The sequence below is a fragment of the Vitis riparia genome, chromosome 16, assembly GCF_004353265.1.
Source record: "Vitis riparia cultivar Riparia Gloire de Montpellier isolate 1030 chromosome 16, EGFV_Vit.rip_1.0, whole genome shotgun sequence".
Taxonomy (NCBI): Eukaryota; Viridiplantae; Streptophyta; class Magnoliopsida; order Vitales; family Vitaceae; genus Vitis; species Vitis riparia.
In genome coordinates, this window is record NC_048446.1 from 4632557 (window position 1) to 4657092 (window position 24536).

At 33.7% G+C, this 24536-nt stretch overlaps 4 protein-coding genes across 4 annotated transcripts; 3 read left to right on the forward strand and 1 right to left on the reverse strand.

Annotated features, from left to right (window-relative positions):
• The first annotated feature begins 4100 nt into the window (after nucleotides 1–4100).
• On the forward strand, nucleotides 4101–5144 carry LOC117934049 (putative germin-like protein 2-1). Its single transcript, XM_034855639.1, has 2 exons — nucleotides 4101–4255; nucleotides 4365–5144. The coding sequence occupies exons 1-2, from the start codon at nucleotides 4126–4128 to the stop codon at nucleotides 4919–4921; spliced, it is 687 nt and encodes a 228-aa protein (XP_034711530.1). The 5' UTR covers nucleotides 4101–4125; the 3' UTR covers nucleotides 4922–5144.
• A 3633-nt stretch (nucleotides 5145–8777) lies between these two features.
• LOC117934185 (putative germin-like protein 2-1) lies at nucleotides 8778–10753 on the reverse strand. Its single transcript, XM_034855822.1, has 3 exons — nucleotides 10624–10753; nucleotides 10080–10505; nucleotides 8778–8893 (listed from the first exon to the last, which is right to left on the reverse strand). Exons 1-3 carry the CDS (start codon nucleotides 10751–10753, stop codon nucleotides 8778–8780), a joined length of 672 nt encoding a protein of 223 aa, XP_034711713.1.
• A 1518-nt stretch (nucleotides 10754–12271) lies between these two features.
• On the forward strand, nucleotides 12272–13165 carry LOC117933479 (putative germin-like protein 2-1). The gene is made up of 2 exons (XM_034854856.1): nucleotides 12272–12401; nucleotides 12516–13165. The coding sequence occupies exons 1-2, from the start codon at nucleotides 12272–12274 to the stop codon at nucleotides 13070–13072; spliced, it is 687 nt and encodes a 228-aa protein (XP_034710747.1). The 3' UTR covers nucleotides 13073–13165.
• Nucleotides 13166–18000: 4835 nt separating this feature from the next.
• LOC117933478 (putative germin-like protein 2-1) lies at nucleotides 18001–19050 on the forward strand. Its single transcript, XM_034854855.1, has 2 exons — nucleotides 18001–18213; nucleotides 18314–19050. The coding sequence occupies exons 1-2, from the start codon at nucleotides 18084–18086 to the stop codon at nucleotides 18868–18870; spliced, it is 687 nt and encodes a 228-aa protein (XP_034710746.1). The 5' UTR covers nucleotides 18001–18083; the 3' UTR covers nucleotides 18871–19050.
• Nucleotides 19051–24536: the final 5486 nt, after the last annotated feature.

The window sequence follows — 24536 nt, forward strand, 5'->3', positions numbered from 1 at the left end:
TTGGAGAGGTGTTTGGAAGTTAATTGAGTTGGAAGGTACTCGATTGATCAAGTATGCAGCAGATGTGATTGCTTCTCCCCAATAAGATATCAGTATTTTTGCTGCTATCAAGGAAGCACGAACAACCTCTAACAAGTGCCGATTTTTCCATTCAGCGACTCCATTTTGCTGAGGTGTATTGGAACAAGTAGTCTGATGAATGATGCCATGTCCTTCCAAATACTTTTGAAGATTAGAACTCTGATATTCTCCACTATTATGGCTACACAGAACCCGAACCTTTGCATTGTACTGAGTTTCAATCATTTTATGAAATTTTTGAAACAACAAGTTCACTTCATCTTTGGTCTTCATCAAGCATAACCATGTCATTCTGGTATAATCATCAATAAAAGTAACAAACCAATGGGAAACCACTCAAAGTTAGGACTTTGGATGGGCCCCAAACATCAGAATGTATAACCATAAAACGAAATAGACTTTTATTCAAAATTAACGGAAACGAAGCACGATGACTTTTAGCCAATTCATAAATATCACAACGGAAACCAGAAATATCACTCTTTGCAAATAAACTATGAAACAATTTTTTTAAATAACCAAAGGAAGCATGTCCCAAACGTCGATGCCACAACCAAATTTCATACTTTTTCTTCTCCCCCTCAGATCCATCTACCATCAAGGCTTGTCGCAACTTATTTGAATCCTTTGACTGCAAGTCCTAGTAATAGAGTTTTCCCTGCTTAATACCACAACCAATTGTCTGTCTTGTTTGGATGTCCTTAAAAACACAAAATTCAAGCCAAAAAATGACAATACAAGATAAGGCTGCAGTTTGAGAAACTGACAAAAGATTGTAATCTAAAGATGGAACAACTAAAACGATTTCCAAATTCAAAGTATTAGTAAGAGTTAAGGATCATTCCCCAATGACTGGGGTTGTGTTACCATTGGCTGTGGAAACAATTTTTTGTGAGGAAGGTCTAAGGGGTGAGACCTGTCTAAAATCAAAAGTTATATGATCTGTAGCACTAGAATCAATTATCCATGCACTATTAATAACTGATGTAGAAGTATTTAAAAAATTACCACCATAATCTGTAGCGGCTACCAATGCAGAGGCTTTCTCAGCAACATTAACCTCTATTTTTATTTCAGTAACAGCTGCAGTCAAGATTTTCTTGGAATCCTTCTTTTGTTGATCACGATTATGATCCCACTAGTCTGGATATCCCACAATTTCAAAGCAACGACTCTTGGTATGACCAGTCTTATTGTAGTGAGTGCATTTAAATGTTGACTTATCAATATTAGGGTCTGTCTTAGAATGGTTGGTCTTGGATTGGTCCTGCCAATTCTGGGTTGATCGCTGTCAAACTACCATAACAAAAGTGTCAGGGTTGTCAGATTCTGCTTTCATACTAGCATGATGCACTGCCTTTCGTCGAATCAATGCATAGCATTCTTCCAAATCGAGAAGAGGATCTTTGCATAGAATCTCTCCTCGAACTTGCTCAAAGCCACCATCCAATCCAGCAAGAAAGATGTGCACCCGTTGTTGTTCAATGGATTTCCGGTATGCTGCAATGTTCTCAAGGTCTTTCATGACTACCTTATCCCGATGATCCCATTTGCAAAAAATTTCAGTTAACTCTCCATAATATTCAGAAAGAGACCTGCCGCTTTGTTTGGCAGTGAAGGTTTTTTTATTCAAAGTGAAAACTTGTAATTCATCACTTCCATCATAGAAGGCCTTTGGTAATGCACTCCATATTTCTTGAGCGGTGGGTAAGCATAAGTAACCCTTCATAATTTTTGGACTCATGGACATTAACAACCATCTCTTCACCTTCTGATTCTCAGCATACCATTTTTCATATCCATCTTCTGACTCTTTTAGTGGATTTGTCTTACCTCAAATGTAAGAAAGCTTTTCCAGTTTGGCAATATGCATCTCCACGAGTTGTGACCAAACGTCATAGTTTGATTCAGTCAAAATAATTCATGGATTAAAAGTACCTTCAGATTGAAAAACAATAGTATTTTTTTCACTATTTTTTTTTTTTATCTCGAAGGAGGGCCGATGGCTAGCCTTACCGACAAAATATCCAGGATTTCAGTTCCATGGCTCTAATACCATCTTCAAATTGATGAATGGTAGTTTTTCATTAATTTTTTCATTCGTTCATGTACAGAGTATATATAGAGGGTAATCATCATTTTAAGAATGGGAAATAATGATACAAGGAGAAAAGAACAACTAATATCCTAATATCTCAACATTTCTAATATCACAACTTTCCTAATATCTAAACATTCCTAATATCTCAACACCATTATTATCTATCAAGCAATGTATAAAGGTGCTTTTGATGCTAGTCCATAGCAAAAATAGTTGTAGCCAACATAGCACTTCATTCCAGTAGTAAATTTGTTGCTCTTTCCTCAGATTTTTTGAGAATCCATTGCATAGACATGAAGAAGATGGTAGTTAACACTGTTGCATACATTGCACTCTTAGCTATGGTATTTTCTCTTGCCTCTGCCCCCGATCCCAGTCCTCTTTAGGACTTTTGTGTAGCTGTTAACGATACAAACATCGGTGGTATGATAATCATGTCCTCTCTCTACTCTTCTTGTCCATTTGAGATTCATTCTCTAACCTATACATTGATCTTTCCAAGGCTGCATTAATCCTAATATATTTGTTGCTTTGGAGTGTTTGTGAATGGGAAATTCTGCAAAGATCCAAAACTTGGACCCCAAATGGGTCCAACTTTGCCTTGATTTTGTGGCCCACTTGATCTCTTCAAATAACATCAATTTTCTTTTTTTTCTTTTTTTTTTATCAATTTGTTTTGTATTGGCTTCTACATTCCCAACTTTATGTTTATTCGAAGCTTTTACTTTTTGTCCAAACACTTGATTTTTTTTCCTAGTTAGAAAGCATTAGACACCTAAAAATCTTGTCTGTCATGCCTCCTTAACACATCAAATAAACCTAGAATTTGGAACCAATACTCATCACATCTAAAAGATTTAGCTTCTATCTTGCTATCTTTTTTATTTAGGCGTAGGACAATATGCTCATGATCTGAGCCAATGATCAGAACCAACATTGTTAACGTAAGTGGTGGAAAGGAATTTATGTTTGGTTTTGTATGTTTATTGATATATATTTTGGATAATATTTTGAGTTACCTAGCCAGCTAACAGGTCTGATATATAAGAAGTATGTTTTTCATTCATTTATTCTGCTGTAATAGTTTGACGATGTCCCACGCAATCTACCAGGTCTGTGAAGAATGACATTAAAATAGCATTCCAAGAAATGTGTTAATGCGGTGTGGGACGGAGACCAATCACCAAGGACCCACGATGTATACGCCCAAATTTAAGATTAAAAAGTCCCGAGAGGAACTAACTTTCTGGGTATGAGATGTGTTCCAAAGCACCTTTGAAGTTATGATGAAGAGATTTTCTGGGTATAGCTGTTTAACCTTCTACACATATAGGAATGAGACCATTTCCACAAGTGGGCCTCTAGAAAAAGTGTTTTCTTGTTCCAAAGAAATACCTCAGATGATCCTGTCTTTTAATTTTATTTTATTTTTAACGAAATTCAAAACATCCTGCACTCTTCTTTTTTTTATATGTGGAGACCAGACAGATCACTGAGATATCATATCAATGGATATAACATGCTGCACTCTTCTTTTTTTTATTGGGTATAAAATGTTTTATTGGGTATGGTCAAAGAAATCATCCTCTCATCCAGCTTTCTTATTGAACTTACACCAAATATGAACTAATCCAGATATAACTTCATGATATATACACTGGGTTATAGGAAATGGTCTTGTGATGATCATCAACCAGCATAACATCATGCACTGCGTAATGTTGTTACTTGCTATAGTCAATATTTAAATGGTTATAGAAATTAACAGGCTAAGACAAACTTCGAGGACTTGGTAATTTAGATAATTGTTTTTTCATTTAGATTAGAATAGTTAATATAAGACTGCTTCAAAGTTAAGAGACTCCACTATAAATAGACAATCAATCCTCGATGCTAATTCATATCAGAAATAGCTCTACCAACATAATACTTTTTGCATAGATATGAAGAAGATGGTAGCTAATACCCTTGCATACATTGCACTCTTCGCTATGGCATTTTCTCTTGCCTATGCCTCCGATCCCAGTCCTCTTCAGGACTTCTGTGTAGCTGTTAACGATACAAATGCTGCTGGTATAATCATGTCCTCTCTACTCTTCTTGTCCATTTGAGATTCATTCTCTAACCTATACATTGATCTTTCCAAGGCTGCGTTAGTCCTAATATATTTGTTGCTTTGCAGTGTTTGTGAATGGGAAATTCTGCCAAGATCCAAAGCTTGCGACCCCAAATGATTTCTCCTTTTCAGGGCTTCGTCTTCCAGGAAATACATCAAACCAACTTGGGTCCATGGTCACACTAGCAAGCGTGGCAGAGATACCTGGACTCAACACCCTTGGCGTTTCCCTGGCTCGGGTTGACTATGCGCCATATGGTCTCAACCCTCCCCACACCCACCCTCGTGCCTCAGAGATCCTCACTGTCTTGGAGGGGACACTTTATGTGGGCTTTGTCACCTCTAATCCTGACAACCGCCTCATCTCCAAGGTCCTTTACAAAGGAGACCTTTTCGTCTTCCCACAAGGTCTCATTCACTTCCAGCTCAATGTGGGAACAACAAACGCAGTGGCCATTGCTTCATTGAGTAGTCAGAACCCAGGCGTGATCACTATTGCACGTGCAGTGTTTGGATCAAAGCCAGCAATATCAGTTGATGTTCTGACAAAGGCCTTCCAACTGGACAAGGATGTGGTTGCCAATCTTCAATCCAAATTCTGGACTGACAACCACATCTATTAGAATGGTTCACCTTGCACATCTACCTATTCATATGAATAGATACCACTTCAATGTACCGATTACTTAGATGTCACTTTTCTTATCCTCTTAGAATAAAGGCGTTTGTTATGCACATGCAGTGTCTCAATTCCCTGAAGTATGATTGCTTCACAGCTGTCACTGCAGAATAGGCAAACTTGTGCCCATTGATCTTATGTTATAATAAAATTTTTTTTTTCCTCAAGTCTCAATCAGCTTAATGTATATCATTGGCTCATTACTCATCCGTGGAAGCTCTTGGAGTAATTGGTAATTGAATTTGGTACTGCAAACTTAGTTTATAGAGATATTGAGTTCAAATTTAACAATTCGATTGAATTAGGCTATGTGGAAGTCCATGATAAAAGAAGATTTTCTCACTATCAAAGGTTTATCAGATACTCTTCAGGCTGAAAAAGCCCAACCTGAGGATGTTTTTGACTTGGAATAGAAGAAGATGAACAAAATTGTCTATATTAGGCAATGTATTGATACACCCTCATGCCATGAGGTGGAAAATGAAATAAATGTCTATGAATTCTGAAAGAAGTTGGAGTCAATCTTTGAACAAAAAACTGTTGGGAATAAAATTTTCTTGTTGAAGAAGTTAGTGAACATGGAGTTAAAGGAAGGAATTTCAATAACTGCTCACTTGAATACCTTTTCGAGTATGGTAAATTAGTTGTTACGTGTAAATAAATATTTCAAGATTACTTCTTTTTATGCAATAATATATCTTATAAAATTATTCTTGGTATATACTAGTTTTGTTATTGCATGATATTTTGAATACTTTACATAAGCGATTGTAGCTTGATTGTCACTATAGATTTTCGTTGGATAAAAAAACAGTTATGGTCATTCCTAACCTTTGCAAAGATCTTCTTAACTATTGCTTTTTGTACTACAACATGTGATAAATTTGGCTTCCATGATTGACAAATATGTACAAGTTTGTTTCTTGCTTCTTCATGGGATGACATAATTATTGATAAAAAATGATATGTGATGTTGATTTGCACTCATTAAGATCACCTGTTCAATTAGCACCTAAATAACCCACTAAGCCCAACTCTTTACTTTTATAACAAATGGAATAGTCCATAGTACCCTTTAGCTGCCTAGGAATTTTCTTTACGAATTTCCAATGCATCCTTCCAAGATTCTCTTGGTAGTGACTAACCATCCTAATAGTATAGCAAGCATTTGGTCTTGTACACATTGTAGCATATATTAGACTCTCAACAACATTTGAGTATGAAATTAGTCATTTTCTTCTTTTCTTTTAAAGTTTTTAGGCCCATTATTTTTCTTGCATACTCACCTCTTGTAAATGGAGTGTCAATGGATTTGCAATCTTGCATATTAAATTGTTAGTATTTTCTTAATATAATGTACTTGTGAAAGAGCCACTAGTTTCTTAAACTCATATTTATGGATCTTTACTCTAATAATGTAAGATTTTTCTCCCGTATTAATGATTTGAACAAACTCAAAATAATGCTTAGCTATAAGTATATCATCTACATATAAAGATAATAACACATATTTATCTTTGTGTCACCTAATACAAAGATAATGACCTTCATCAATTGTTGTGAAATCATACAAAGTGATTACACAATGAAATCTCAAATACCACTACCTAGATGATTATTTAAGGTCATCAATAAATTGATGTAAGTAGCACGCTTTATGCTCTTGGCTTTGGAAAATGAGACCTATTGGTCGTTCCATATAGATTTCTTTAATTATTCAACTCTCCATGAAGGAAAGTTGTCTTTACATCCATTTAGTGTAGTTCTAAATCCATATGAACCACTTTAGCAAGAATAAGGCAAATTAGAGCAAATCTAACTATTGGGAGAAGGTTTTCTCATAGTCTATACCCTCTTGTTGGGTATAACCTTTAGTCACTAAAGGAGTTTTACATTTTTCAATGGATCCATCTACCATTCCTTCATTATAAGAACACTTTCTTCCCAATAGCTTTTCAATATGAAGGCAAATCAACCAAGTTCCAGGCTTGATTATTTTGTATTGATTTAAATTCCTCTTCCATTGCTTTTCTCTATTTATCCTTATCTAAACAAGTAACAGCCTCATGATCTGACTTAGATTTAACGTCATCACATTGAGTTACAATATGAACTTTCCCTTTGATTTCAAATTGTCATTAAATTATGAAAATTAATTGTAACCTAAACTAAGAAGGACTAAGACCATGTTTCGTCGAATATCCAATGCATAAAGAACATCATGTAGGAATAGAGTACGTCCTCTGTGCAATTCCAATTTGCATGTTCTAGTACCTTGACCTCAACTCTAGAGTTGTTTCCAACATAGATCTATCTTATATCGAAGCTAACTGGAATTTTACATATGCTTCTCGATCTCTAGCTATATGTCAAGGGTGGTTGAGTCTATAGTCCACAAAGGAATTGATTCAATTAACATTACACAACTAGAAACATAAGCACATTAGTTATTTAAATAAGACCATAACTAATTCTGCTTAGTTCACTCATGAGCGAAGTGACCCTTGTTGTCACAAGTATAACATTTCAACTTGTTTTTAGCACACTTTTTGCATGACCAAACCTTTCATTTCTTTGAAGCATCATCAAATTCAAATTTCTTATTCTTTCTAAAGAACTTTTTTTTTTTTAATTTTATGCTTAAAGTCGTAGGCTTTTTGCGAACTAGATTCAACTACATAAGCTTATTCATTAATCTAAGCAACCACAAGTTGTTCAACTTCTAATTCAATGTGATGAACTATATCATAAAAAATCTCGACTCTCATTATGTGTCATGTTCACCACTATGTATTCTGAGCTTGTTGGTAAAGATCTAATCGCAACCTAACTTGTTACTCATTAGTGATGACATATCTAGATGTCTTAAGCTCTCTTATCATTTTTTTTTCATCTCCTTGAGATGTTGTTTCATAATATGATTTGGTTGCATCTTATCATTTTCAAATTTCATTATAAGTTTTCTTAACTTTGTAGTAGAAATTTCATCATACTTTTAATTCAGAGCTTCCCACAATATTTCTTCGGCAATTTGGTATACTTCATACTCAATCAAGAGATCATCTTACATACAACTCAGCAATGTAAAAGAAGTTAGAGAATTTTTTTCTCTTCCAAACCACATAAGCCTCTTGATCCCTTCAATTTTGAGTAATGTTTCCTTGTTCAGGTTCTTGCATGACATGATTCAGTGTTTCAAGAGTCGCTTGCTCTTTAAATAGGTTTATAAAAAATAACTAACAAAGTAGTTTAATTTGATTTCTTTCTATTAAACATACCAATTATGTTTTGTCAATTTGGGATAAAACTCAAAATATTTAAAATTGGACATGCTAACCAATATAGACTAATAGGACTATCGTTGCATAGTAAAAGCCTTAGGCCTTCTTCAATTCATTCTTCTACACCCCACCAAGAAGTAAATCAGTTTCAAAGTTACAATGATGCACAATTAAAGTTATTTATATATTCCCTGAAGTTATGGTTCTGAGAACTATAAAAAAATTACAGTTTGTGAAATTGATATATATTTTGTTTGAAGTTATGGTTCCACAGAACTACAAGCCTGATTATTTTTTTTCTTTTACTAGCCTCAGATTTTTAAACTTTTTCTTTTATATTTAAAAATAAAAAACAGGAAATGCACCTTGAATATTGGATATGAATGATGACAATTACAAATAATTATTTCAAAGGGATATGCAAAACTTGATGGTTGCATATTTAAACAATCTATTATGGTATTATAATGAGTAGCTGGATCCGCATGGTGCGTCCTCCTAGTAGTTGTGGTTGTCAGTCTAGAACTGAGATTGAAGATACTCAACCACATTCTTGTCCACTTGGAAGGCCTTTGTGAGAACATCAGCTGATATTGCTGGCTTTGATCCAAACACTGCCTTTGCAATGGTGATCACTGTTAGGAAGTGTCCCAAATTCCTAATTAGTATAGATTCCTTTTTGTAAAGAATATTATATAGAATATTTCTAGGTTGATATATTATTGTAATATTAGACTTCCTTATAGAATAAGGAAGGTTTTGGAAATATCTCTATAAATATTCTAGGTCATGAGGGGAAAAAGTTATGAGATGGAGATGGGCCTGTAGAGACTATACAAGGTGGATAGAGATGTGAGGAAGAACGGGAGGTACCCGGTGGAGCGAGATGGCTCGTAGTAAGGTATAGATACAAGGAGTGGGGAAACATGGGATGTTTCGGGAACCCAATAATTGTATCTGGTTTTGTCCTCTGTAATATTCTCTATTGTATAGTGGAATCATTATCTCTCATCCGTGGACGTAGGCATGGTTGGCCGAACCACGTTAAAACCTCGTGTACCGTATGTGTGAGTGTTTTATCTTTGTGTTCTTGAACTAACATTGTTGGCATCAAAGCTTTCGTTGGCACTACAACTGGTATCAGAGCTTGGGTTGAAAATTTCTGGAAGAGCAAAAGATCACAAAGCACACAAGATGAAAACAAAAGGAATTTTCACTGAAGGTGGAGTCGATTGCTCTCTCGTGGTGATATGATACAAAAAGGTTTGTGTCATGGAGAGATTGAAGATTAACTTCATGAAATTTGGTCCAAGGTGGAGATTGTTAGGAAGTGTCCCAAATTCCTAATTAGTATAGATTCCTTTTTGTAAAGAATATTATATAGAATATTTCTAGGTTGATATATTATTGTAATATTAGACTTCCTTATAGAATAAGGAAGGTTGTTGGAAATATCTCTATAAATATTCTAGGTCATGAGGGGAAAAAGTTATGAGATGGAGATGGGCCTGTAGAGACTATACAAGGTGGATAGAGATGTGAGGAAGAACGGGAGGTACCCGGTGGAGCGAGATGGCTCGTAGTAAGGTATAGATACAAGGAGTGGGGAAACATGGGATGTTTCGGGAACCCAATAATTGTATCTGGTTTTGTCCTCTGTAATATTCTCTATTGTATAGTGGAATCATTATCTCTCATCCGTGGACGTAGGCATGGTTGGCCGAACCACGTTAAAACCTCGTGTACCGTATGTGTGATTGTTTTATCTTTGTGTTCTTGAACTAACATTGTTGGCATCAAAGCTTTCGCTGGCACTACAACAGATCACGCCTGGGTTCTGGCTACTCAATGAAGCAATGGCCACTGCGTTTGTTGTTCCCACATTTAGCTGGAAGTGAATGAGACCTTGTGGGAAGACGAACACGTCTCCTTTGTAAAGGACCTTGGAGATGAGGCGGTTCTCAGGATTAGAGGTGACAAAGCCCACATAAAGTGTCCCCTCCAAGACAGTGAGGATCTCTGTGGCTCGAGGGTGGATGTGGGGAGGGTTGAGACCGTATGGCGCATAGTCAACACGAGCCAGGGAAACGCCAAGGGTGTTGAGTCCAGGTATCTGTGCCACGTTTGCTGGTGTGACCATCGACCCAAGTTTGTTTGATGTATTTCCTGGAACACGAAGCCCTGAAAAGAAGAAATCATTTGGCGTTGCAAGCTTTGGATCCTTGCAGAATTTCCCATTCACAAACACTGCAAAGCAACAAATATATTAGGACGTCGACTAATGTAGCCGTGGAAAGATTAATATTCATAGATGAGAATATATCACATATGGACAAGAATACTAGAGAGAGCATGAGTATTTCACCAGTGTCGTTAGTATCATTAACAGCTACACAGAAGTCCTGAAGAGGACTGGGATCAGAGGCAGAGGCAACAGAAAATGCCATAGCCAAGAGTACAATATATGCAAGGGTGTTAGCTCCCATCTTCTTCATGTTATACAATGAATGTAATCTCTATTGATTTATGAGGAAAGAGGAAAGAATTTTACTAATACAATGGAGTAGTGCTATGGTAGCTTGGATTTGCTATGGATTTGCAATTTTGAGGATTACCCGATTGTCTATTTATAGATGAAGAGTCTCTGACATGTTCCAAATTTGAAGTAGTCTCATAATATTAATTAAATACAAAGAAGCTACTTAATTGATCAAGTACTCAAAGTTTGGTTTTGTATGTTTATTAATATATATCTTGGATAACCTTTGAGTAGTCTCTAGCCAGCTAACAGGTCTCTGATATATAAGATGTGTGTTTTCCATTCATTCATTCTGGTGTAATTGTTTTGACCATGTCCAACGCAATCTACCAGGTCTGTGAAGAATGCCATTAAAGTAGCATTCCAAGAAATGTGTTAATGTTCTATCTTTTGCTGGAACTCATATATAATAAGAACAGACCAATCACCAGGTCTGTGAATATTCAAAAATGTGGTGCCAGACAAAGACCAATCACCAAGGACCCACGCTGTATACGCCCAAACTTAAGATTAAAAAGTCCCGAGAGGAACTAACTTCAAACCATTAAGAATTCTACACATTAGCTTAGTGGCCAAGTAATTAAAGGATGATAGCAGCTTTGACTTATCAGAACTCTTATTTTCATTTCTTTTTTAATTGTCTATTTCAAAAGAAAAGTTAGATAAAAGAAAGGAAAAAAAGAACATAAAGAAACTGTGGAATGAGATGTGCTACAAAGCAGCTCTGAGGTTTTGATGAAGAGACTTTCTGGGCATAGGTGTTTTGGGACTTGTTACTGATCATGCATGTTTAACCTTCTACACATAAAAGTGGTTTCTTGTTCCAAAGAAACACCTCAGATGATCCTGTCTTTTAATTTTTTTCTTTTTTTTGAACAAAAGTCAAAACATAATCTAGCTAAACTTTATAGGTTTTTTTATATGCGGAGACCAGGTAGATCACTGAGATATCATTTCAATGGATATAATATGTTGAACACTTTTTTCTTTTACTCAGTTGTATTGAAATACAAAAATGTTTTGCTGGGTAAGGTCAAAGAAATCTTCCTCTCATTCAGCTTTCTGGTTATAACTTACACCAAATATCAACTAATGCAGATATAAGTCCATGGTATCTACACTGGTTTATTGGTAAATAACAGAAACCCATCCCTATTCCTCTTGATTCATAGGTAAATATTAAACAAAGATTTTACAAAATGAAATGGTCTTGTGATGATCATCAACCAGCATAACATCATGCAGTGCGTATAGGTAGAAAGACTGAATTAATAAAGTTGTTACTTGCTATACTCAACATTTAAATGGTTATGGAAATTAATAGGCTAAGACAAACTTTGAGGACTTGGTAATTTAGATAATTGGTTTTTCATTCAAAGTTCAGAGACGACTCCACTATAAATAGACCGTCAATCCTCGATGCAAATCCATAGCAGAAATTGCTCTAGCCAACATAGCACTTTATTATATAGAAATGAGGAAGATGGTAGTTAACACCCTTGCGTGCATTGCACTCTTGGCTATGGCATTTTCTCTTGCCTCTGCCTCCGATCCCAGTCCTCTTCAGGACTTCTGTGTAGCTGTTAACGATACAAATGCCACTGGTATAATAATCATGTCCTCTCTCTACTCTTCTTGTCCATTTGAGATTCATTCTCTAACCTATACATTGATCTTTCCAAGGCTGCGTTAGTCCTAATATATTTGTTGCTTTGCAGTGTTTGTGAATGGGAAATTCTGCCAAGATCCAAAGCTTGCGACCCCAAATGATTTCTCCTTTTCAGGGCTTCGTCTTCCCGGAAATACATCAAACCAACTTGGGTCCATGGTCACACCAGCAAACGTGGCACAGATACCTGGACTCAACACCCTTGGCGTTTCCCTGGCTCGGGTTGACTATGCGCCATATGGTCTCAACCCTCCCCACACCCACCCTCGTGCCACAGAGATCCTCACTGTCTTGGAGGGGACACTTTATGTGGGCTTTGTCACCTCTAATCCTGACAACCGCCTCATCTCCAAGGTCCTTTACAAAGGAGACCTTTTCGTCTTCCCACAAGGTCTCATTCACTTCCAGCTCAATGTGGGAACAACAAACGCAGTGGCCATTGCTTCATTGAGTAGCCAGAACCCAGGCGTGATCACTATTGCAAGGGCAGTGTTTGGATCAAAGCCAGCAATATCAGTTGATGTTCTGACAAAGGCCTTCCAACTGGACAAGGATGTGGTTGCCAATCTTCAATCCAAATTCTGGACTGACAACCACACCTATTAGAATGGTTCACCTTGCACATCTACCTATTCATATGAATAGATACCACTTCAATGTACCGATTACTTAGATGTCACTTTGCATATCCTCTTAGAATAAAGGTGTTTGTTATGCACATGCAGTGTCTCAATTCCCTGAAGTATGATTGCTTCACAGTTGTCACTGCCGAATAGGCAAGCTTGTGCCCATTGATCATATGTTGTAAGTTGTAACAAAAGGCCTTTTTTTTTCTTTTTTTTTTAAGTCTCAGTCAACTTAATGTTTATCATTGGCTCATTACTCAACCGTGTAAGCTTTTGGAGCAATTGGTAATTTAATTTGGTACTTCAAACTTAGTTTATAGAGATTTTGATGTCTAATTTGTTGAACGAAACTGAACCAGTTAGTGTTATATGGTTTTTATCATAATTTTTGTTTTATAAGTTTAAAGCCGAATGAAACATGAATATTGTTGGATCTACTGTCCAGTTCCAAAAATTGAAAATAAATCAAACCAAACAGATAATTATTTATATATTTACATATCGATACATGTCTTATATATATTTGCTCTATGTTGTGATTTTTTTTTATTTGTAACATTAAGTGGCTTGATTTTTCATGCTTTTGAAAACACTAGGTTGATGTGTATGATTATCATACGAATTCAATTATGTATCAATGACTGCTCACTTGAATGCCTTTTAGAGTATGGTAAATTAGTTGTTACGTGTAAATAAATATTTCAAGATTACTTCTTTTTATGCAATAATATCTCTTATAAAATTATTCTTGGTATATACAAGTTTTGTTCTTGCATGATATTTTGAATACTTTACATAAGCGATTGTAGCTTGATTGTCACTATAGATTTTCGTTGGATAAAAGACCAGTTATGGTCATTCCTAACCTCTGCAAAGATCTTCTTAAATTTGGTTTCCATGATTGACACAATTATTGAGAAAAAAATTATATGTGGATGTTGATTTGCACTCATTAAGATCACTTGTCCAATCAGCATATGAATAACCCACTAAGCCCAACTCTTTACTTTGATTACAAAGGGAATAGTCCAAAGTACCCTTCAGCTACCTAGGAATTTTCTTTACGAATTTCCCGTGCATCCTTCCAAGATTCTCTAGGTAGCGACTAACCATCCTAATAGTATAGCAGGCATTTGGTCTTGTACACATTGTAGCATATATTAGACTCTCAAAAGCATTTGAGTATGGAATTAGTCATTTTCTTATTTTCTTTTGGAGTTTTTAGGCCCGTTGTTTTGCTTGCATACTCACCTCTTGTAAATAAAGTGTCAATGGATTTGCAATCTTGCATATTAAATTGTTAGTATTTTCTTAATATAACGTACTTGTAAAAAAGCCACTAGTTTCTTAAACTCATATTTATGGATCTTTACTCTAATAATGTAAGATTTTTCTCCCATATTAATAATTTGAACAAACTCCATGTTTAACTATAAGTATATCATCCACATATAAAGATAATAACACATATTTATCTTTGTGTCACCTAATACAATGATAATGACCTTCATTGTTGTGAAATCATACAAAGTGATTACACAAAGAAATTTCAAGTACCACTACCTAGATGATTATTTAAGGTCATTAATAAATTGATGTAAGTAGTACACTTTATGTTATTGGATGTGGATAATGAAACCTATTGGTTGTTCAGTATAGATTTCTTTAATTATTCAGCTCTCCATGAAGGAAGTTGTCTTCGCATCCATTTAGTGTAGTTCTAAATCCATATGAACCACTTTAGCCAAAATGAGGCAAATTGAAGCAAATTTGACTATTGGGAAAAGGTTTTCTTGTAGTCTATACTCTCTTGTTGGGTATAACCTTTAGTCACTAATGAAGTTCTGCATTTTTCAATGAATCCAGCTACCCTTCCTTCATTATAAGAACACTTTCTTCCCAACAACTTTTCAATCCAAAGGCAAATCAACCAAGTTCTAGGCTTGATTATTTTGTATTGATTCCAATTCCTCTTCCATTGCTTTTCTCTATCCATCCTTATGTAAACAAGTAAGAGCCTCATGAACCGAATTAGATTCAATATCATCATATTGAGTTATAATAAAAACTTCCCCTTTGATTTCAAATTGTCATTAAGGAATAATTTATTCAGAATGTTTTCTCAAGATTGACTCCCTTAGTATACTTGCTACAAGTACTAGTTCACTCTTACTCAATTTAAGCATCAATTGTTGTTTAGGTGCAGATCTTGTGTTGGGATCAATTATTTCATAAAGACGTAAATCGCTATCAATTTTGCCCAAAAACAAGAAATCATTTTTTAAGGATTTGACATCTCATTATTTTAATTCAGCTACCATACCATCTTCATGCTTACCTATGAACACATATCCTTTTGAGAATTTATCATATCATATAAAGATATATTTCCTTCCTCTAAGACCTAATTTTCCTTATTTATGAGAAGGATTGTCAACATAAATCATTGATCCATAGGTTACAAATTACTAAGATTAGGTTTTCAATTAGTCAATCGCTCATATGCAATAAGTACAACAAATTGTGAGGGCACTCAATTAAGTACATGAGTTCAACAATGCATCTCCCCAATATTAAATTGGAAGATTTTTTTGGGTCATGATTGACCTAACCATGTCTAACATTGTTCTATTTCTCCTTTCAACAACATAGTTTTGTTATGGAGTCCTTAGAATAGTCAGTTATCTACTAATACCCATTTCATAACATAAATCTTTAAATTGCTCTAATAGATATTCTCTATTCTAGTTTGTTCTTAATATTTCAATTTTTTTGTCAAACTTATTCTAATAGAGTAAAAAAAAAAAAAAAAGTAAAAAAATCTAATGCTTCTAACATATGAGAAATTAGGTAAACATAACTGTAACAAGTAAAGTTATCTATAAATGTTATGAAGTAAAAGGCTTCATGCCTTTCTCTAACTCTTATAGAACCATAGATGTCAAAATTGATTATTTGTAATGGATTTTTAATTCTAGTTCCCTTTCCAATTTTTTTTCTTATTCTTTTACTTGCTAGATAATATTCAAAAGTTAGCCTATCAATTTTAGTGAATTGACCTAAAAGATTTTCTCTAGCTAGTCTATTCATCCTTTCTTGTCCAATATGCCCAACTCTAGCATGCCATATGACAGCATTATCATATATATTTCTAGAAGTAGTCATCAATGAATAATAATTGTTAATAGTATTAGATGACACATAGTTATCAATGTCAAGAACCATAAAACCATCTAAAATAAAACCTAAACCAAAATATGTTTTTCCCAAGTATAACTCCATTACTAAATCATGAAAATTCAAAATGTAACCTAAACTAAGAAGGACTAAGACCATGTTACGTTGAATATCCGATGCATAAAGAACATAATGTAGGAATAGGGTACGTCTTCTATGCAATTCCAATTTGCATGTTCTAGTACCTTGACCTCAACTCTAGAGTTGTTTCCAACATAGATCTTATATCAAAACTAACTGAAATTTTACATATGCTTCTCGATCTCTAGCTATGTTGTCAAGGGTGGTTGAGTCATAGTCCACAAAGGAATAGATTCAATTAACATTACACAACTAGAAACATAAGCACATGAGTTATTTAAATAAGACCATAATCGCTTCTGCTCAATTCACTCATGAGCGGAGTGAGTGACCCTTGTTGTCACAGTTATAGCATTTTAGCTTGTCTTTAGCACACTTTTTGCATGACCAAACCTTTCATTTCTTGGAAGCATCATCAAATTCAAATTTCTTATTCTTCTTAAAGAACTTTTTTTTTTTTTTAATGCTTAAAGCCCAAAGCTTTCTGCAAACTAGATTCAATTACATAAGCTTCTTCATTAGGATAAGCAACCACAAGTTGTTCAACTTCTAATTCAATGTGACGAACTATATCATAAAAAATCTGGACTCTCATTATGTGTCATGTTCACCACTATGTATTCCGAGCTTGTTGGTAAAGATCTAATCACAACCTAACTTATTACTCATCAATGATGACATATCTAGATGACTTAAGCTCTTCTATCATTTTTTTTTCATCTCCTTGAGATGTTTCATAATATGATTTGGTCGCTTCTTATCATTTTCAAATTTCATTACAAGTTCTCTCAACTTTGTAGTAGAAATTTCACCATACTTTTTAATTCAAAGATTCCCACAATATTTCATGGAAAAATTGGTATATTTCATACTCAATCAAGAGATCATCTTATATACAACTCAACAATGTAATAGAAGTTAGAGAATTTTTCTCTTCCAGACCACATAAGCCTCTTGATCCCTTCTATGTTGAGCAATGTTTCCTTGTTCAGGCTCTTGCATGATATGATTTAGTGTTTCAAGAGCCACTTGCTTTTTAAATAGGTTTATAAAAAGTAACTATCAAAGTAGTTTAATGTGGTTTCATTCTATTAAACATACCAATTATGTTTTGTCAATTTGGAATAAAACTCAATATTTAATGTGGATCTCTGTCCGGCATCACATTATTGAGATAAATTAACTCAAGTTGTGCTATAGTCGCTGCAGTGAACAATTCAAAGCGTGGGAATCAGTGAAATGAAAAAGTCAAAATGAACTTTTATATATAAGTTCCGGCAAAAGGTGGAACATTAACACGTTCTTTACCTGAAGCAACCTGGTAGATTGCGTGGGACGTGGTCAAAACCATCACAGCAGAATAAATGAACGAAAAACACACGTCTTATATATCACAGACCTGTTAGCCGGCTAGAGATAATTAATACACAAACTACCTGATCAATTAAGTAGCTTCTTTGTGAATTTGGACTTTTGCTTAATTAATATTATGGGACTAATTCAAAGTTGGAACATGTCAGAGACTCTTCATCTATAAATAGACAATCGGGTAATCCTCAAAATTGCAAATCAAAGAAACTCTAGCTACCATAGCACTCCATTATATTAGTAAAGTTCATTGCTCTTCCCTCATAGATCGATAGAGATTACTCAAAGAGAATTCACTGTATAACATGAAGAAGATGGGAGCTAACACCCTTGCATACATTGTACTCCTGGCTATGGCATTTTCCGTTGCCTCTGCCTCTGATCCCAGTCCTCTTCAGGACTTCTGTGTAGCTGTTAATGATACAAACGAAACCGGTAAATTACTCATGCTCTCTCTAGGATTCTTGTCCAGACGTGATATTGATCTTTCCAAGGCTACATTAGTCGACCTCCTAATATATTTGTTGCTTTGCAGTGTTTGTGAATGGGAAATTCTGCAAGGATCCAAAGCTTGCAACGCCAAATGATTTCTTCTTTTCAGGGCTTCGTGTTCCAGGAAATACATCAAACAAACTTGGGTCGATGGTCACACCAGCAAACGTGGCACAGATACCTGGGCTCAATACCCTTGGCGTTTCCCTGGCTCGGGTTGACTATGCGCCATATGGTCTCAACCCTCCCCACATCCACCCGCGTGCCACAGAGATCCTCACTGTCTTGGAGGGCACACTTTATGTAGGCTTTGTCACCTCTAACCCTGAAAACCGCCTCATCTCCAAGGTCCTTTACAAAGGAGACGTTTTCGTCTTCCCACAAGGTCTCATTCACTTCCAGCTCAATGTGGGAACAACAAACGCAGTGGCCATTGCTTCATTGAGTAGCCAGAACCCAGGCGTGATCACCATTGCAAATGCAGTGTTTGGATCAAAGCCAGCAATATCAGCTGATGTTCTCACAAAGGCCTTCCAAGTGGACAAGAATGTGGTTGCCTATCTTCAATCTCAATTCTGGACTGACAACCATACCTACTAGAACGGTTCACCTTTGCACATCTACCTACTTATAAGATTAGACATTACTTCTATGTATTGATTTCTTGGATATGTAACTCATTTCTTTGTATATCCTAAAAGAATAAAGATGTTTGTTGTATGATTACTTCACAGCTGTTACTGCAAAACAGGCGAACTTTCGTCCACTCATATGCTATAAGCCAAGGTTTTGTTGAGTTTCAGTCTGCTTAATGTAGTAGGTTTTCTTTAATTCTTTTAAATTTGATTCGTTTTCATCCCCCTTCTTGCTCGTGTGCGGAATTTTGTGCACACCCAGCTTGTAACAAAATGTTAGGAACAAATTAATCCTGGAAGGCCGCTGGTAAACATCCACAATTTGCAATTTTGATGAAAGGAAATAAGTGACTTAAGGCTTTAACAGTAACCTTTTAATTTCTCCAACAAAATGATTGTCAAGCTCCGTAACTAAAGGGGTGTTTGGTAAAACTTAATATTTTACTTAACGAGTGAAGTTAATTTTAAGTTAAATTATATTTAAGTTGTTGACTTTAAAACCAATTACTTAATTCTTACTCCAAGTATTAATGTTGTTTGATAAAATTAATTTAAAACTTATTTTAAATTATTAAATTCACATATTAATCCTCAGAAATTATAACTAAGCAAAAGAGGTTGAGTAACAAAGGAGGTCATAGAATTACGAAAAAAATTGTAGAGGTAATTAGGGTAAATAGAATAAAAAGGTAAAATAAAGATACAATTAAGAATAAGTTAATTATTTTTATTTGTTACTTAAAGTTGTTTTTTACTTTAAGTCATACCATTAAGTTATTTACCAAATATACTTAACTTACTTAATGATTTAAATTAATTTATTAAGTCACTTTAAGTTAGTAAGTTGATTTATCAAACACCTATTAAGATTTGAATATTTTTTTAAAAATTTATTTTGAGTGATACAATTAATTTGAAAAAATAAAAATATATTGACTTTTAATTGGAGATTAGTAAAATTCATTGTGTATTTGCTTCCACTTATTCATACATGATTTTATTCTTTGTATATAATATCTTCTTAATTTTAGAGATATTTTCAACTAACTAAAATGCAATTTTCTCTTTTTTATAGGGTTAAATACACTTTACCCTCTCAACCTTTAGTATGATTTATATTTCACTCTTTCATATTCAAAACTCAATGCTTTACCTTCCAAACTTATTAAAAGACAATACTTTGCTTCCCCAAACTCATTAAAATGTTGGTGAACAGTTTGCTAAGTGAAAAAATAGGACCAAAATACAAAAAAAAAAAAAAAAACATTTATTCTCCAAATTTAAAATTGTCACACTTCACAATTGCATGCGAAAATCATAAATAGTCATATAAATATCTTTGTGAAATCAATAATCAAAATGGTAGTTATAATATTTTGAAAGTATTTGAGAAATTTTACATCAAAGTTAATTCTACCTAAATTTGAGCCCATATTCAAACCAAAGTAAAAAAATCATCAAAATATACTATTTTTTGTATAATTTAGTTGAATTATTTTTTGAAATAAAATAAGAAAAATAAACATTGGAAGGAAATTGTCTTATTGTTTTATTTGAATAGTCTAGGCTCCCAATAAAAGTATATTATTCCTTAATTTTCATTATATGTCTTTAATTTTTTTTTTTTTTTTTGGCATGCAAGTTCTGCAAATTTTTTTGGCACTAGTAGTGAAAATGAAACTTTCATTTTTTTTCTTTCTTGGAAAAAATGGAAAAGCAAAAGTCAATGATTTAAAAGCCATATCTTTGTTTCTTTTTTAAAAAATAAAAAAGAAATAAAATTGCAAATAATTTTAAAATTAGAAAATGAAAATTTGTCCTTATCAAAGGCCCATTGTAAATAATTTAGAAAACACAAATAAAAAAAGAAAGATTTATATGCTTATTTTAACATTATTTTAAATTTTTTTGGATTAGAACAACAGATAAGAATTTCCAACAAATAAAAGAAATGAATTAAGAAAATAAGATCTGACTAATGAAGATCACACTATTTTAAAGATTTATAGATATTTTCTAATATGTGGATTAAACATTTGATATTCTTTACAAAGTACAACATATGAACTGTTTTGAAAAATCCATCTAAAAAGAAGCTAGGCTTGACATCTTATAAAAGCAACAAGTGAGAAGAAGAGGTGCTAACCTATAATCAACAATAGTAGTGATGAGAAGTAGGGATGGCAACGAGGCAGGTTCGGGACGGATCGCCCTCATCCCAACCCCACCCCGTTTATTTGAAACAATTCTCATCTCCATCCCATTTAAAAAATTAAACGGGCGAGGCAAGACGAGGCAGGGCGGGTGTGTATAATAAATTCTCATACTCATCCCGTTTAACATTTTTTTGAATTTTAATTTTTTTAAAAAAAATACTTTTAAAATTTTTAATTATATTAAAATAAATATATTTTATAAATAATTAAATTATTATATTTTTTATAACTTATTTTATTAAATATATTTTTTATTATCTATATATTAAAAATAATAAAATAAAAATTTAAACTAAATTAATTTTAAATTATAAATTAAATTTAATTTAATCGGGGGCGGGGCAAGGTAATACCCGAACCCGTTCCGGGTTTAAAAAAAAAACTCTCAAACCAGTTTATTAAAATTAAACTCTATCCCATTAGGGATGGAACGGGGTGGGACGGGTACCCGAAAAGACTTGCCCCATTGCCATCTCTAATGAAAAGTAGAGATTCATCCGAGCATCTAAGACACAATTTCATTTGAGAAAGCTTTGAAGACCAAAAGGAATGAGCTTTGTATTTATAACATTGTTTTTTATTTTGTTTTAATTTTGATGAAAAGAATAAATTGGTCTGGAGTGAAAAAAAAAAAATTTAAATTAAAAAATCTTACACGAGTATGTCTTATTTCAATGAAGAAAACAAAGATGACGGTAAGGAAAAGGGTAAACGGTGTACTAAATACCTTCTCGACGCCCTACCATAAGGAAAGCTGCAACCTTCCACAGGATAAACCTCCACTGAAATATTTACTCCTTGGGGGTTGGGTTGGGTTGGTAAGGAGTCACTCTCGCCTGTTGGATCGACGGAGCGGTTGATGTTCACTTTCCCCTTTTGCAACTTTGTAGTTTTACCTTTTTACCCCTTGTTGTTGACTCGTTGGGAGGCTTTGCTGGCCAAGCAATCAACAAAAGAAGTTTTCCTTCAAAAGAGAGACTGATACGAAGGAGAAAATCCGCGTCCACACCTGTCATGAATCATGATAGAGAGTTTAAATGTTATCCACACGCGCCTCGGGCGCGGATGTGTGTGATCCGATCGTGTACTACACACGCGTTTGGGGGGGAGTGGGGAGTGAGAAGGTGAATAGATATATAACTGGAGAAGTGGCAAAACCAAGCTTCCGCCACGTCACACCACGAAATACGTTACTACCGATAAATGTATATTCCATATTTCCACGTACCCCTTCATCAAAAAATAGTTGGATTGTGGTTTTGGAAGGGGCATGAGTTGGGATCAAATTACAGCCATGCCATTGTTGAGTTGTGTTGCATAAATGGTAGTTTGGTAAATATTTAAAAAAAAAAAAAAATTACAACAATGCATCCCACTTTTAGACTATGTTTGGTTCCTGGAAAATTTAAGGGAAAATGCGAGGGAAAGAAAATACAAAGAAAAAGCAAAAGGAAAAAAAAAGTGAAGGAAAATAAAAAAATAAATTAAAAGTTGATAAATTATTTTTTTTGTTACTTCAAACTCATTTTATTTATTTTAACTCATCAATATAAAGATTAAATAATTTTAAAATACATAAGTTTTTAATTAGTTTTAATTATATTTGATTTTCTTTTATATTTTTCATAGGACAACCAAACATGAGAAAATCATTTTCCTTAGCATTTTTTTTCTTTCCTTTGTACTTTTCGGGAACCAAACATAGCCTAGTCTAAAGAAAGGAGACGTAGAATTTCTGTATTTGCAGCAAAGAAAATTAGTATGTATTCACTTAAATTACCATAAAATTTCAACGGAACAAATTAATTTTGGTGCCCGTGAATGCGGTGAGACCATTATTTATGGATAGAAAGAACATCATCATCCATTCACCTCATGCCCATACCATTATTTTCCCTATTCCAAACAATAAGGCTGTGTGTGATTACTAAAAGGCTTTCATTATTGTTTTTTATTTTATTTTATGGATAGAAATTGATGAATCAAATCAATAAATTTTAAATAACAATATTGGTATTATAAAAGTTTTATCAACATTAAAAAGCTTTCTATAAAAGTCAATATAAGATTTTTAGGAGAAGCAATATTTTTATGACTTTCATATTAAACATTTTTTTCTTTAAGTGCTAAGTTTTTTTAAATATCATTTAAAAAATTCATAAATTTGTATTATATATAAAAGATAAAGAGATATGTTTTTTGGCTTCTTAAAAGTAATTCAAACACATTAATGGGTCGAGTGATTTGGTAGCAATTCTATCATTCTATACTTTGATCACTATGGGTAAGTTAATTGAAATTCTAGTGAATCTTCAATTTTAGTAACTAGATATAATTGAGTTTTTCTATAATTAGTCAAAATAATTATGGATACATTTATTATTTTAAATCACTATTGCTAAGTCAAGTCAATAGATGGTCGAAAATAAAGGCCTCGGATGATTATCCTTTTTTTTTCTCTCTCTCTTTCACACGTTATAGTGGCATATATTCATAATTTTTCCAAGTCCTCTAGCAAAAAAGTGTATCCTTTTTCTTTTTCTTCTTTTTTCTTTCCATTTTTTTCAGGTCAAATCAATAACCAATAGTTAGGGAGAAAAAAAAAATATGCTGACAAAAAAAGACTATAATTTCAAATACATTTATAATTTTAAATCATTATTTAAGTCAAGTCATAGTTGAAAATATACGCCTTAGATGGTTATCTTTTTTTTTTTTTTCTCTCTCTCTTTCACACATTATAATGGCATACATTCATAAGTTTTTTCTATGCCCTTTAACAAATAAAGATACACTTCCTTTTTCCTTTTTCTTTTTCTACCTTTTTTAGGTCAAGTCAAAAAAAGAAAAATAAGCTAACAAACATGGACTTTAGAATATTACCCTTTTCTCTTTCACATATGATAATGGGTTTTGGTTTTTTTTTTTTTTTTTTTTTTGGCCGTTTGGTAAGGGTAGAGACTCTTGGTTTTTATTTTGCATTTGGTCATGTTCCATCTTTAATATCCACATGCATTGGATTTCATCTTTAACTTGCAATATGTTGTCATATCCTATGAACAAAAATTTTTATAAAATTTTTTTAGAAGTCTGATGATTTTTTGGTACAAGAAAGTTAATATATAGTTATTCTCTATATCATATGATGTTTGAAAACTAGTCCTAATAGTTTAAATTTTAAATATAAATGATTTTTTTAAGTAAAATGGGGGTCACATTTTCATAATGTTGGAAAGAGGTTTTAAAAATCACCTACATGACTTTAATAAAAGTATTAAAAAATCACAATATATATGCAACCCATGTATTTATGTGGTAAAAAATAATTATAAATAACAAAATGAGAAAAGGAACAACACTTAAATTGGTCCTCCAGACTTTCTCCCCTTAAGAAAAGGAGGCAAGTGCTTTGTTT